Genomic DNA, 15,202 nt, shown 5'->3' on the forward strand with positions numbered 1-15,202 from the left:
GAGGGCCACAATGCAGGGAGCATGGACAGCCTCTAGGAGTGACAGCCTCAGTCCTTCAACCCTGAGGAACTTAGTTCTGCCGATTACTATGTGAGCTTGAACATGGACCTGGAGCTCCGGATAAAAACAAGCACTTATATATACCCATGTGACCTTGTGTGACCCTGAAGAGGACACAGATGAGCTGTGGCCACACTCTGGTTACTTAGAAACTGTGGGATAATGTGTGCTGTTTTAGGCTGCTAAATCTGTGGTCATTTGTTATGCAGCAACAGAAAGCTAATATATGCAGTCTCACTAATTTCTAACTGTGAAAAATGACTTGTTCCTTTTCTTTACGGAAGAGCATGAGCCTTGTCAAGGGAACAAGGGTATAGACACCATAGAGAACTCAACTTCAGGGACCTGAAACCCCCTCCCAAAGATCCAGAACTATTATTAAACAAAAGGTCATGAATAAAACAGTTTTTCTTGACCTTGATAAAAGACAAAAAAGAACAGAAGAAAACATTGCCTCTTGCTGCTAGAACTGAAAGCAGAGCTTCAAGTTTAGTCAAATCATCGCATCGGTCATTAGATTCTTCTAAGCATTTTCCCAACCTAAGGGGGTATGGGCAAGATCTTTAATCACCAAAGTCAGTAAAACCTACCCCCAAACCATAAGCGATAAAGATGACCCAGATGCTATGGCTCCACCAACACATTAAAAACTCATACCTGCACCAATACTCTTTTCAGAATTTAAGTTAAACTGTCCTTTAGTAGTAACATTCAAAAGATTGAAATACCTTACCTTGCAAGGAGGACGCAATCAACATTCTTTATCTTCCCCAAAACTAAGGCATCAGAAGGCTGCACATAATGAAAAACGGTTAGAAGTCAGTGATATGAAAATACATAGAACAACCAAAAATTGCTCAACTACAGTAGGATTCATAGAAACTTGAGGTCTGAAGATACATTTTAAAGACGTAGAAGAGTCTAGATTTGATGGTTCAACTTAATCACTCAGTAGCTACTGAGCCCTCTCTACCAGCACAGAGACATGTAAGACTTAGAAGGGTGCGTGGGTAGGTACCATTTAGTAAGATCTATTTGTAGCAAGCACCCCTGGGGACTCTGATGCCAGACTGATCATACACAGATGTGTCAAGGGTATTTGGCAGGTTCAAGAACAGGTGTGAGAGTGAAATGCAAAAGGAGTAGGAGGCCACTCTCAGGCAATTTATGAACTCGGCACTGGAAGCATTCGCTGTGTTAACTAGGCCTCAGATAAAGGTCTGAGAACCTAGGAGGTGAAGAAAACATGTCAGCAAGTTGACAGCAGGACTTGGGAGGATGAGATATCAAATCTAAGGACCTGGCTGAAAAGGGGGATTTGGGTTGGGACTGCCAGATGCAGGGATCTTTGTAGGAGGATCAGAGGAACCACATGTTTAGAAGTACCCCTATGGAATTAGGAGAAGACAGACACCCTCCCCCTGGCTGGATGACACATGGTCTGGGAAAACTAAACAGCCTCCTTTTAATAGACAAGGAGGAATGTTTTATTTCCAATTCAGTTCTGCAGTTGTGCTCTCAGTCCCCCTAAAATCTCCCCTTGAGCCAGGGTTTACTAAGAAAAGACCGTTTGATATTTCCTCCCATTTGTTAAAGACTGTGGCATGACCGACAAGCCCCAAATTAGAAGCTGATTTGAATGCATTGATCTAGAGGGTACAGTTCCTGTGTTTGAAATGAGCATCTGGCTTCTAGGGATACAATTAAGAAATTTTTTGTATGTATTTAAAAGCTATGTTCTTGGTAGTCAAGTACAAGGCATCCCTAGGGACACCAGCTCAGTTGGCAGAACTCCTGGCCCCTCTCCGCCTGGGGCAGGCAGCCCTGTGTTGCCAAGACAAAAGCAATTAAACTTTTCTTTTTTTGCAACTTAAAAAAATCAAGCTAGCAAGGAAAAAGAAAAAAGCCAGTATGTCTCCATAAACGGATACCTTGCCAAATGGAGTATCCACATATTTTTCGGTTCTTCCTTCTAAGATTTCTGGGTCATCCAGGCCTGTTCCACCAATTATTCCAATCTAAAGGAGACAATAAAAAGATACCACATTTGATCATTTTTCAGTAGAAACAAATTCATCATTTTAAGCAAATTCATTTATCCATACTTAGATGCTCTTCTCCATTCCTGCTAAGCCCTGAATTATTTTTAAAAATCTGAGCATTACTGAAAAGCAGTCATTTATTCAAGAAATACTCGAAAGCCTTCTGTATTTGAGAAATAACCAAAGCATGAGTCACCTTTTTGGACTAAATCACATTTTTGCTCACTATTTGAATAACAACTTAGCATAGTAAAGTAACTATTTTAAGTTATAAAACCAAACATAAAGATAAGTAAATATGGTTGGAGAAAGTACTTTCTAACCAATTTTATTATCTTTATTGAATAAGTAATGGAATAAATGTTCAAAAGACAACTAGGATAGAAAATAGTTGGTATTTCCATTTGGTAAGGATTTCTCATTACCCCACTTGTAAAGAAACGAGAGATTTTCTTTCCTATGCGACTAAAATCAGAGCTGTAAGGGATCACAGAGGAATACGGAAAAGCATTTAAAGTTAGCCTCATGTATATTTATGAAATCCAGCTATCATTCATATATATGTAAATATAAGTAATTCAAAGGCCATAGTCCTAAATTATTTTTAAGTGTTACATTGCATTTTCCAGCGATTAACTTTATTGTGCTTATCCTCAGGGATTAATTTGAATTAAAAAAACCTGATATTATCCTGTAGAGTTAATCTAATTTGATGATTAAGACACACGAACAAAAACAATTACAAAGATAACTGATTAACTGTAAACTAAAAATTAAATAGCTTAAATCATTAGCAAGGTTTCCCTGGGCTGATACTTCCTAAAGGAAAAATAATAAACTGTCAGCAATAAGCTACAGAGATGATGCATTACTAGAAACCTAATGAAAAGTCACCTGAGCAATTTTTTTTCAATGAATAGCTTTAAATATATTGTCACTTGAGTAAAATTTCTATTCAATGAGAGAAAGTAGCTCCTTGAGAAAAAAATTTTCCAAGTTAAGAATTAACTGAATATCTAAATTAAATACTTTTCAGATAGGGTTACACAAGTTGAATATACTAATATGTGGGAAAGCATTTACCTCACTAGCTCTATTCCCTAGAAAAAGACATCAGCACAGTAAGAAAAAGCACAATTGCGTAAGATTTTTACAAAGAACTTTAAATTTTTTACAAAATCAGGTTTATGACAGCACTTTGAAAGCATTCCCACCACATTGGGTGGCTAAACCTGTTTTTGAGGTTGCTGCCACCTTGTGGCACGTTGTTGAAACTACAATGGCAACCCACTCCAGTACTCTTGACTGGAAAATCCCATGGACGGAGGAGCCTGGTAAGCTGCGGTCCATGGGGTCGCTAAGAGTCGGGCACGACTGAGCGACTTCACTTTCACTTTTCACTTTCATGCACTGGAGAAGGAAATGGCAACCCACTCCAGTATTCTTGCCTGGAGAATCCCAGGGACAGAGGAGACTAATGGGCTGCCATCTATGGGGTCGCACAGAGTCGGACACGACTGAAGTGACAAGCAGCAAGCAGCAGCAGTTCAACGTTTTCTGCTTTGTTAATCATAGGTGAAGACTAACCAGTACACTGTTGCAGTTTTCACATCAGTGGAAGTGCTCATTCACTTAAGTCAGTGGGTTTATATCATTCCAGTTCAGAAGAAAATTTTAAGATCACACTGTTTTATGAAATCCTAATCCTTCCTCCAGCTGGCATCCCCCTTTTATCATTTTATGTACTGCCAAGGCATCTCAGATCATAGCTGGGATGGGTAGGGGATGTAATGAACTGTTCAACCCATGTCATCCCCTAGACCACCAAATTCAGTTGATGACTCTGAAATCACTCTCAGCCTACTTTTGGGGATTCTGCTACGGATGCAAACTTCGGGTGGTTTTTGGGGGTTTCTTTTTAATTTAAAAAAAAATACTACCACTTTGACTTGGCTGTTTCCTCAGGCCAAGGCATCTGCCATTCTGGATTTAACAATGGACTCACACTCGTATATACAAAACAAATCTGACTTGGCTGTGAGACTACTCTCTGTTTAGGCAAGCGAGCTCAGTAACACAGCAGTGAATAAGAAATGCCAGTTGGGGTCTTGCTCAAGTTCAGTGCCCTGGAGCCCACCCTCAGCTGCCCTAAGCTTCAGCCCATCCCACTCTGGCTGCATAGTGACCATGCACTAAAGTGAAAGTGAAGTCGCTCAGTCGTGTCCGACTCTTTGCGACCCCGTGGACTGTAGCCCACCAGGCTCCTCCATCCATGGGATTCTCCAGGCAAGAGTACTGGAATGGGTTGCCGTTTCCTTCTCCGGGGGATCTTCCTGACCCAGAGATTGAACCCAGGTCTCCGGCACTGCAGGTAGAGGCTTTAACCTTTGAGCCACTCAGCCCTGGTGAGCAAGACTTAGTTGTTGTTCAATTGCAAAGCTGTGTCCAAGTATTTGCAACACCATGAACTACAGCACACCAGGCTCCTCTGTCCTCCCGTCTCCTGGAGTTTGCTCAGATTCATGTCCACTGACTTGATGATGCCATCCAACCATCTCATCCTCTGCCACCCCTTTCTCCTCCTGCCCTCAATCTTTCCCAGCATCAGGGTGTTTTCCAACAAGTCGGCTCTTCGCATCAGGTGGCCAAACTATTGGAGTGTCAGTGTCAGTCCTTCCAGTGAATATTTAGTGTTGATTTCCTTTAGGATCGACTGGTTTGATAGCCTTGCAGTCTAAGGGACTCTCAAGTCTTCTCCAGCATAATTTGAAAGCATCAATTCTTCGAAGCTCAGTCTTTTATGGACTGTCATATCTGTACATGACTACTGGAAAAGCTATAGCTTTGACTAGAGAGACCTTTGTCGGCAAAGTGATGTCTTTGCTTTTTAATATGCTGTCTAGGTTGGTCATAGCTTTCCTTCCAAGGAGCAAACGTCTTTTAATTTCACTTATTTTAGTACTGGATGTGAAAACAAGAGCTGTTACAACTCAGAAAGGCCAGGATATGGTCTCTAGTACTGGAATTATCCGCAGGAGAGCCTGTCCAGTCAAAATGGCTTCAGCGGTTTATGAAAACCCATTATCTTATAAGGGATACAGAACAAGTGTAGCAACTGAGCCAAACCAGGGAACTGAATCACTCACCCTTTTCTTGCTGCATATGGAGGCCAGCAGTGAAAAGATGTGGCAAAGTCGCCACCTGCTGGTTCCATGGTAAAGTACAACTAGGGGATAAAAGTCCCAAGCACCAGTGGCATAATTCTATCATTCCCCAGTTCAATTCAGTTCAGTCATGTCCTGTTTAACTGTTTGGACCCATGGACTGCAGCACGCCAGGCTTCCCTGTCCGTCACCAACTCCTGGAGCCTACTCAAACTCATGTCCATCGAGTCAGTGATGCCATCCAACCATCTCATCCTCTGTCGTCCCCTTCTCCCGCCTTCAACTTTTTCCAACATCAGGGTCTTTTCAAATGAGTTGGTTCTTCGCACCAGCTGGCCAAAGTACTGGAGTGTCAGCTTAAGCATTAGTCCTTCCAATGAATATTCAGAACTGATTTCCTTTAGTATTGACTGGTTGGATATCCTTGCAGTCCAAAGGACTCTCAAGAGTCTTCTCCAACACCACAGTTCAAAAGCATCAATTCTTCTGCATTTAGCGTTCTTTATAGTCCAACTTTCACATCCAAACATGATACTGAAAAAACCATGATATGACTAGATGTACCTTTGTTGGTAAATGTCTCTGCTTTTTAATATGCTGTCTAGGTTGGTCATAACTTTCCTTCCAAGGAGTATGCGTGTTTTAATTTCATGGCTGCAGTCACCTTCTGCAGCGATTTTGGAGCCCAAAAAATTAAAGTCTGCCACTGTTTCCCTATCTATTTGCCATGAAGTGATGGGACCATATACCATGATTTTGTTTTCTGAATGTTGAGCTTTAAGCCAACTTTTTCACTCTCCTCTTTCACGTTCATCAAGAGGCTCTTTAGTTCTTCTTCACTTTCTGCCCTTAGGGTGATGTCATCTGCATATCTGAGGTTATTGATATTTCTCCCGGCAGTCTTGATCCCAGCTTGTGCTTCATCCAGCCCAGCATTTCTCATGATGTAGCTCTGCTTATAAGTTAAATAAGCAGGGTGACAATATACAACCTTGATGTACTCCCTTCCCGATTTGGAACTAGTCTGTTGTTCCATGTCCAGTACTAACTGTTGCTTCTTGACCTGCATACAGATTACTCAGGAGGAAGGTCAGGTGATCTGGTATTCCTGTCTCTTTCAGAATTTTCCACAGTTTGTTGTGATCCACACAGTCAAAGACTTTGGCATAGTCAATAAAGCAGAAATAGATGTTTTTTCTGGAACTCTCTTGCTTTTTCAAAGACCCAGGGGATGTTGGCAATCTGTTCTCTGGTTCCTCTGACTTTTTCTAAATCCAACTTGAACATCTGGAATTTCACAGTTCACGTTCTGTTGAAGCCTGGCTTGGAGAATTTTTAGTATTACTTTGCTAGCATGTGAGATGAGTACAACTGTGCAGTAGTTTGAGCATTCTTTGGCATTGCCTTTCTTTGGGATTGGAATGAAAACTGACTTTTTCCAGTCCTGTGGCCACTGCTGAGTTTTCCCAATTTGCTAGCATACTGAGTGCAGCACTTTCACAGCATCATCTTTTAGGATTTGAAATAGCTCAACTGGGATTCCATCACCTCCACTAGCTTTGTTCGCAGTGATGCTTCCTAAGGCCCACTTGACTTCACATTCCAGGATGTCTGGCTCTAGGTGAGTGATCGCACCATCATGGTTATCTGGGTCATGAAGATCTTTTTCTCTCTTTTTTTTTGAAGATCTTTTTCTATAGTTCTTCTGTGTATTCTTGCCACCTCTTCTTAATATCTTCTGCTTCTGTTAGGTCCATACCATTTCTGTCCTTTATTGTGCCCATCTTTGCATGAAATGTTCCCTTGGTTATCTCTCATTTTCTTGAAGAAATGTCTATCTTTCCCATTCTATTGTTTTCCTCTATTTATTTGCATTGATCCCTGAGGAAGGCTTTCTTATCTCTCCTTGCTATTCTTCAGAACTCTGCATTCAAATGGGTGTATCCTTCCTTTTCTTCTTTGCCTTTCGCTTCTTTTCTCAGCTATTTGTAAGGCCTTGTCAGACAACCATTTTGCCTTTTTGCATTTCTTTTTTTTTGTGGATGGTCTTGGTCACTGCCTCCTGTACAACGTTACAAACCTCCATCCATAGTTCTTCAGGCACTCTGTCTATCAGATCTAATCCCTTGAATCTATTTGTCACTTCCACTGTATAATCATAAGGGATTTGATTTAGGTCATACCTGAATAGTCTAGTGGTTTTCCTTACTTTCTTCAATTTCAGTCTGAATTTTGCAATAAGGAGTTCATGATGTGAGCCACAGTCAGCTCCCCGTGTTGTGTTTTGCTGACTGTATAGAGCTTCTCCATCTTTGGCTGCAAAGAATATAATCAATCTGATTTCAGTATCGACAATCTGGTGATGTCCATGTGTAGAGTCTTCTCTTGTGTTGCTGGAAAAGAGTGTTTGTCATTCCCCTCCAGTCTCTAAATTCAAATGGTCTACATAGTATCTGCCTTGATAAAGGAACTGTCTTCTCATTTACACATCATAGGCACTGTGCTAAGTGCTTCAGTTGCCTTACTTCATTTACTTTCCACAGTCATCCTGTAAAATAGGCTCTATAGTGTTAATACCCATTTTACAAAAGAGCAAACAGAAACACAAAACTTAAGAATTTTCAAAGAGCAAATTATAAAGAGCAAAGCTGGGATAGGAACCCAGGTTTTCATACTCAACCACTATGATGTATTACCTCCCAATATACCCTGGAATCCATAATAACACCCTACCCTATTAGAACTGATGCAATGAACACGAACTTGAGCAAACTCTGGGAGATGGTAAGGGACAGGGAGGCCTGGCGTGCTGCAGTCCCTGGGGTCGCAGAGTTGGACACGACTGCAACTGAACAACAACAATTAGAAACCTGTCTTCATGTTAGGAAGAAACTGATGCTCGGTTCAAGCTCTGGACCAGTCACAGAACAAGCATGGAAATGCAACTCTGGGCGTCTGAGTGAACCACCCCAGAACGGAGGGGGCAGTCCATCCAGGACCTCATGCGTATGTATCAGGTCTTCAAGGTGTTGCATGCATCCAAGCAACCCTAGAATGCTCAGAAGTGTTCAAGGTCTGAGATGGAATTTCTGGGCCAGTTCTGCCCAGCCAGGACTTCTTCACTACACAAGATAAAGTTTGGAAAGAAGAATCCCCTGGTCATTTAAGGCCACTGCTAGATTTTAACATTAAGTTGATTCTGCCCACATTTTTTTTCCACTTGCAGACCAAGTCAGACTCTTCAAAAACAAGAGAGGGCTTGACTTCTGAGATTGTGGAAGCATTCTATCTAAATGTTGGCTTACCTGGCAAGAATGGTTATTTCCAATGATGCCAGAAGGGTTCATGCTAACCCCTACTCTGTGTGCAACTCTACCAGCAACTGATTTCACATACACCACTTGTTTTCAACAACCACTCACCATCAATTTGAAGCCTGGAAATATTACATGGAGGAACCTAGAACTCCATGAAGGCACTCTCAAAAATACCATAACCCCGAGCAGGTGAGACTAGCCCCTGCCAGGGAGATGGGCTGCCTCTGAGTTCTTCAAGCCCATGATGAGGGAAGAGCCAAAGCTCCAGCTGGCAGCAACCCCTGCTCTGAGCACTGCAGTCCTTCAGCTTTGGTCACCACTGACAGGTCTGAAAGTACAGCCGACAAAAGTCCTCCTCTTAATGGGCTGACCTCGCTGTGAGGCCTTCTAGCCAGAGTCTTGCAAAATCTTGGAAGGTCAGCTGTACGGGGAGCGTGGCCGAATGTCTCAGTCTGGGAGCCTGTCCAGAACCTGCAATATGGTCCATGGTGAGAGCCAGCGGCTCCATCTCTGACAGGAGGCCCTTCTCTCTAAGCCACCCTAGTAGGTGATGGTTATGGATGCCATTGTGCTTTAAAAATCCATATGTTGACGTTCTAACTCCTAACCCCTCAGAATTTGACTATTTAAACATTTCTGAAGTACAGTCATGCTACAATACTCGTTTCAGGTGTGTCGCATTGTTGTTGTCCAGTCGCTAGGCTGTGCCTGACTCTTTGCCACCTCACGAACTCCAGCACTCCAGGCTTTCCCGCCCTTCACTACTGCCTGAAGTTTACTCAGATTCACATCCATCGAGCTGATAATGCTATCTAACCATCTCATCCTCTGCTGCCTCCCTCTCCTTTTGTGTCCAGGCTTTTCCAGCATCAGGGTCTTTTCCAATGAGTTGGCTGTTCATATCAGGTGACCAAAGTGTTAGAGTTCCAGCTAAGTGATTCAATTTTTGTAATGATACTCTATTCAAAGTTATTACAAAATATTGGCTATATTTTCCTGTGTTGTATATCCTTGTTGGTTTTTAATTTTATACAGAGTAGTCTGTATCTCTTAATTCTATACCCCTATCTTACCCCACCCCCTTCCTTCTCCCCACTGGTAATCACTAGCTTGTTCTCTGAGTCTGTTTTTTTGTTATAGACATTGGTTCATAGATTCCACATACAAGTGATAGAGTATTTGTCTTTCTCTGAGTTATTTCACTATGCCTAATACCTTCTAGGTCCATCAACACTGTTGCAAGTGGCAGAATTTCATTCTTTTTTTTTAATGGCTAATATTCGATTGTGGAAGAAAAGTTATGACCAACCGAGACAGTATATTCAAAAGCAGAGACATTACTTTGCCGACTAAAGTCTGTCTAGTCAAGGCTATGGTGTTCCCTGTGGTCATGTATGGATGTGAGAGTTGGACTGTGAAGAAGGCTGAGCACCGAAGAAGTGATGCTTTTGAACTGTGGTGTTGGAGAAGACTCTTGAGAGTCCCTTGGACTGCAAGGAGATCCAACCAGTCCATTCTGAAGGAGATCAGCCCTGGGATTTCTTTGGAAGGAATGATACTAAAGCTGAAACTCCAGTACTTTGGCCACCTCGTGCGAAGAGGTGACTCATTGGAAAAGACTCTGATGCTGGGAGGGATTGGGGGCAGGAGGAGAAGGGGACGACAGAGGATGAGATGGCTGGATGGCATCACTGACTCGATGGACGTGAGTCTGGGTAAACTCCGGGAGTTAGTGATGGACAGGGAGGCCTGGCGTGCTGCGATTCATGGGGTCGCAAAGAGTTGGGCATGACTGAGCGACTGAACTGAACTGAACTGAACTGATTCTATTGTGCACACACACACACACACACACCCCCCACTTCTTTATCCATTCATCTGTTGATGAGCACTTAGGTTACTCCCATCAATATGATATTTGTAGGCCCTTTATTTATTTTTGGCTGTGTGAGTCTCCACTGTTGCATGGGGGCTTTTCTCTAGTTGCGGTGAGCAGGGGCTACTACTTTTCACTGCGGTCCGTGGGCTTTCACTGCAGTAGCTTCTCTTGTTGGGGCGCATGGGCTGTAGGTATGAGGGCTCAGTAGTTGTGGCTCTCGAGCTCTAGAGTGCAGGCTGAGCAGCTGTGGTGCAGGCGCTTAGTTGCTGCACCTGTGGAATCTTCCCAAACCAAGGATTGAACCCATGTCCCCTGCACTGGCAGGCAGGTTCTTAACCACTGGCCCACCAGGGAAGTCCTGGCGACTTTTTGATGATAGCCATTTTGACAGGTATGAGGTGACCTCATTGTGGTTTTGATTTGTATTTCTTTGATGATTAGTGACATTGAGCAGAATTTGACTATTTTTGGAGAATGAGTCTTTGAACAAGTAACATTAACTGAGGTCTCGGGGTGGGGGTGCTAATCTAAAATAACTGCAGGTTCAGAACATCATGGTTTTAATTTAACCCACCTCTCCTTGCAAAGTCAAGGTATTATTCTAATGGGTCAAAGTGTTAGTCACTCAGTCATGTCCAACTCTGTATGACACCATGGACTATAGCCCGCCATGCTCCTCTGTCCATAGAATTTTCCAGGCAAAGATACTGGAGTGGGTTGCCATTCCCTTCTCCAGGGGATCTTTCTAACCCAGAGATCGAACCTGGGTCTCCTGCATTGCAGGCAGATTCTTAGTCACCAGGTAAGCCCAGCCTTTCCTTAATCTGTACAACTATGAGAATCAAATGAAATAATGCATTTGTATCTGTCACTGTTTCTATACACCTTCTCACCTCCAGCAAAAGTAAAATAAAAAAGCCTTCCTTAATGCAACAACAACAAGCCCCTTATCTCTGTCTTTCTCTGCTACTCAGAGCACAACCCTGGCTGTGTCATCTCCTCACCAGGCGGTCTCTGCTTCAGGGGTGCCCAACCAAGCATGGAGGCTCTCCTGGGAGGTGCCTGGGAGCCCACGGGGACGTTTCTGGCCGTCACCATGACTGGGGGAGTGCTACCAGCATTTTGTGGGGAGAAGAGACCCAGGATGTGTTTCTTTTATGTCCAACAATGCTCAGGACAGTTCTACTAAGGGAGGAACCATCCAGTCCTTGGGTCTCTAGGCAGAAAACAAAGGCTCCTTGTCATGTGGTTTCCAGTTGGGGTCTGCGGGTTGTCTACCAGATTTTAAGGTCACTCAAGGACTTTTCAGTGTAAGGTCCACACTCAGCCAGCAAAAGGGAGAGCTTCAAAGGCCTGTCCTCCACAGTCTACACCCCATAACTGGCCCATCATCCCCCTTACTACCATTTTGTTTACAGCCCACTACCCAAGTATGATGGGACCACATCCCCTCCTTGTCATAGCAATCATGTAAACAAGATTGATTTTTAATCTTTCAGAGTAGAAGCTGGGCAGCTGCCTAAGGGAGCCATGGCGCATTAAAGGAGCCCCTCAGAATGGCAGAGACTGGAAACCTTCTACGTGGTTAAGCATGCCACCTGCCCATGCCTGGTGCCGTAGGATATGGTATATCTGAGGTCCTCTCAGACACTGGCTGCTATTAATTCTGTGGGAGAGTGTCCAGAAGGCACTTGGAAGGCTGCTTGCTTATGGACACACTTTATACTCCCTCTTCCTTAAAGCTGCATGACCTTTCTCAACACAGTAAAACAGGGTACAGGGACCACATGTGTCAGAGTTCAGAAATGGCTCACAGCATCTAACTGGTGGAATGTCTACACCAGTTCAATCATTGTCTAGGTCCAGCTGTGTAATTCTGGACTCTTTAGGTGACCTTTCTGGGCCTCTGAAAAAAGAGGTATGTGTGGTTATATGGTCTTAAGGAACACTCTAGCTCTACAGTTTATGATCTGGGGCTACGGTATGATTTTCATTAGCTTATTTTGCTCAGGACATTACCATCTCGTGTTCTTTATACAGGATGTTGCCTCAACAGTCTGGCAGAAATGGTGTAGGAATAAAGGAATTGCAACAGCAAAGTTTTCACCTGTTCTGACTCCAAAGAGAAATCAGCAGGCAGGCCCAGCACTCTTTGGACCTATTAATTTTATATTCAGCAGCTGGCCAAGAACAAATATACATCATTCAGTATTTACATCAGAGTTCTAATCACAGTGCCCATTCTGCACTTAAATGCACTAATTTACAGGGAAACTGTGTGGTAGGGAGAATGCCAAACGAGGTTAAAGTGAGACTGTTTTAAATATCACCCCTCTTGATCTTTAACGTCACTCTAAGTGCATTCCTGTAAGAGAAAGGCAATAGTTTCTTGCTTGCCCGCTGAAAGCTGCAACCTAATTTAATTTTTGGAAAAAAGATCATCAAAATTAATCTTAGCTCCCCCACTTGGAAGCGCTACCACTGAATAAGTTTCAGCCACATGCTAAAAGACAATACAATTCTAATGTCCCAGCAAACCCTACAGTAAGGTTCCCATTTTACTGAAATGAAAAAGAGCTTCGTAAAAATTCTGCTTTGTTCTCTGTGACTGATAAGGAAGAGGTAGTCTACAAATACTTGTTTAATGCAAGATTCTTTTCGAAATGGAAAAAGGAATTTAGTATCCTAAGTGCGACTGCAACTCTGCCCACCCCACCCCCTTTTCATCTAGTGTCTCTGATAGCTGCAAGGGCCTACTAAGGTAATCACTCTGGCTGAGTACACACTGACCACAGATTTGCTTTCTCCAGGGGAACTGAAAACTGATTCCACAAAACGTGGAATCATGGACCTTCCTATCTCATCAGCCAAGAATGTCTAAAGCCAGACAAGTTAACTGACCTCTTAGCTGGTTAGGCCTGAAAGCGATGTTAACTTTGATCATTAATTTACTCCTGTGGACTGTAATTCTACATTCTCCACACCCACCCCACCTCCCCCCCACACCCCCCACCCCACCCCCGCCAGGACCAACAGGAAAAACTGCTTAAAAGCCCCTGGGAAACTCGTTGCAAACCTCGGAACTACTGGTCAAAGCTTCCACAGTACAATGATCCCTTATATGGAGACCCCTGAAGACCGAGGGCAAGGAAACTGATCTCCACCTTCCAAGGTTGCCCACAAAGCAGTTTGGGCTGCCCTGGTGGCTCAATGGTGTAAGAATTCGCTGCCAAGGGGGAGTCGGGGTTCTATCCCTGGGTCGGGAAGATCCTATGGAGAAGGAAATGGCAACCCACTCCAGTATTCTTGCCTGGGAAATCCCAAGGATAGAGGAGCCTGGTGGGCTATGGTGGTCCGTGCGGTCCCAAAGAGTCCCACACGACTTAGCGACTAAACAACAGCAAAGCAGGTTAAAGCCAGAGGCCTCCAAACAGGGAGCGGCCCAGTACTCCTATACTCCATTTCGGTGTTGTAAAAACTCTCAAGAGTTCCCAAAGCAGAGAAGGCCTACGTTTAGAACACAAACAAAAAGCCGGAAGCTTGCAAAAGAGCAAGCATGCAGTTTTCCCACGTGGGCCGCGGGCAGAGGGCCAAGTCAGAGCGGAAGCGTTTAAGTCGGGCAGGGCTCAGGGCTCGAGGAGACCCTCAGGGGTTGTAGGTGCCCACCCCGTGGCACACCCAGCCCCAGCCTGACCCATCTGCTCAGAAAGGTACTTGCAGTACCGATTCGCGGCCCCTCTCCGAAGGGCGTGCCTTCGCCCTGCATGAGCCGCTGAGACCTAAGGCAAGGCAATGGCAAACTCTGCCGTGGCTTCCTGTCCCTCGCTCGCCGCCCCGGGCTAAGCCGCAGACCCTCCCCGCCACGGCGGGGGCGCCCCCGCTAGGCGCACGGCCCAGAGGCGCTGTCCTCCCGGAAGAGAGAGACAGCGTACAGGTCAGGGAGGATCGCAGCAGCCAGGACGTCTAATCTCACCTTCACGGCAGCCGGAGTGGCACCTGAGGACATGTCCGGCGAGGAAGGAGCGGCGGCCACGCTCGGGATGGAGGCGGGGAACAGAGCAGCTGCGCGGGTGCAGGCGCGCGGCGCGGGACTGAGCAGGGAGGTCCTGGGGTCGGCGGTGGCTCCTCCTCTTCCTCCCGGGGACAGCTGGATTGGCTGCTGGCGTGGGCTCTCCCCCGCCTCCCCTCTCAATTCCAGACGCCCGCCTCCCGCCTCTTCTGCAGACCTTTTCTGTTCTCGGTTGATTTCCCCGCCTCGCCTTAACCCCAGTTGTAGCTAACGGGTTCATGATAGTGATAATAATAGGGACCGTTGATTGCCAGCTTATGCTGTTCCAGACTTTGTGCTTTGCACTCTCATCGGCTCCGTTAACTTTCGCAAGAACACAAGGAAGAGCAGCGCTTCTGGCGCCGTCTCGTATCCGCGGCAAGCTCGGCCTCATCTGTAGAGTCGGGCCCATCTTGTTCCAGAAGTTCTCGGGGGCGGACGAGGGAGAATCGTGGCGACGAGGGGACAGGCTCTTCGCTGAGGCTGCCTCCAGCTGCGAATGCGGGGCGGGGTGCCGTTGACTCGTCTCATCCCCGCTACTCAACCGGGGGTTTGCTCCTTTCTGTTAAGTCGTTGGAGACAGAACAGAGTGGGGTTGGCTGGCCCAAGACTCTGGAATGACAGAAAGAAAATAAACAGTGTAACGTGCTGCTGGATAATGATAAACTTTCTGACCTACAAACTCTGGCTAT

General features: G+C 44.9%; 1 protein-coding gene across 1 annotated transcript in view; it reads right to left on the reverse strand.

Annotated features, from left to right (window-relative positions):
- The window catches only part of MTAP (methylthioadenosine phosphorylase), a 41,690-nt gene extending 27,132 nt beyond the window's left edge, over positions 1 to 14,558 (reverse strand). The window contains exons 1-3 of the mRNA XM_052645082.1: positions 14,436 to 14,558; positions 1,992 to 2,078; positions 794 to 852 (exon numbers count right to left, since the gene is read on the reverse strand). Of these exons, the coding sequence (XP_052501042.1) occupies positions 794 to 852; positions 1,992 to 2,078; positions 14,436 to 14,468 (179 nt within the window). The 5' untranslated portion in view covers positions 14,469 to 14,558. The remainder of the gene's footprint in view (positions 1 to 793; positions 853 to 1,991; positions 2,079 to 14,435) is intronic.
- Between the last annotated feature and the right edge of the window lie 644 nt (positions 14,559 to 15,202).

Source organism: Budorcas taxicolor, chromosome 8, assembly GCF_023091745.1.
Source record: "Budorcas taxicolor isolate Tak-1 chromosome 8, Takin1.1, whole genome shotgun sequence".
Lineage (NCBI taxonomy): Eukaryota > Metazoa > Chordata > Mammalia > Artiodactyla > Bovidae > Budorcas > Budorcas taxicolor.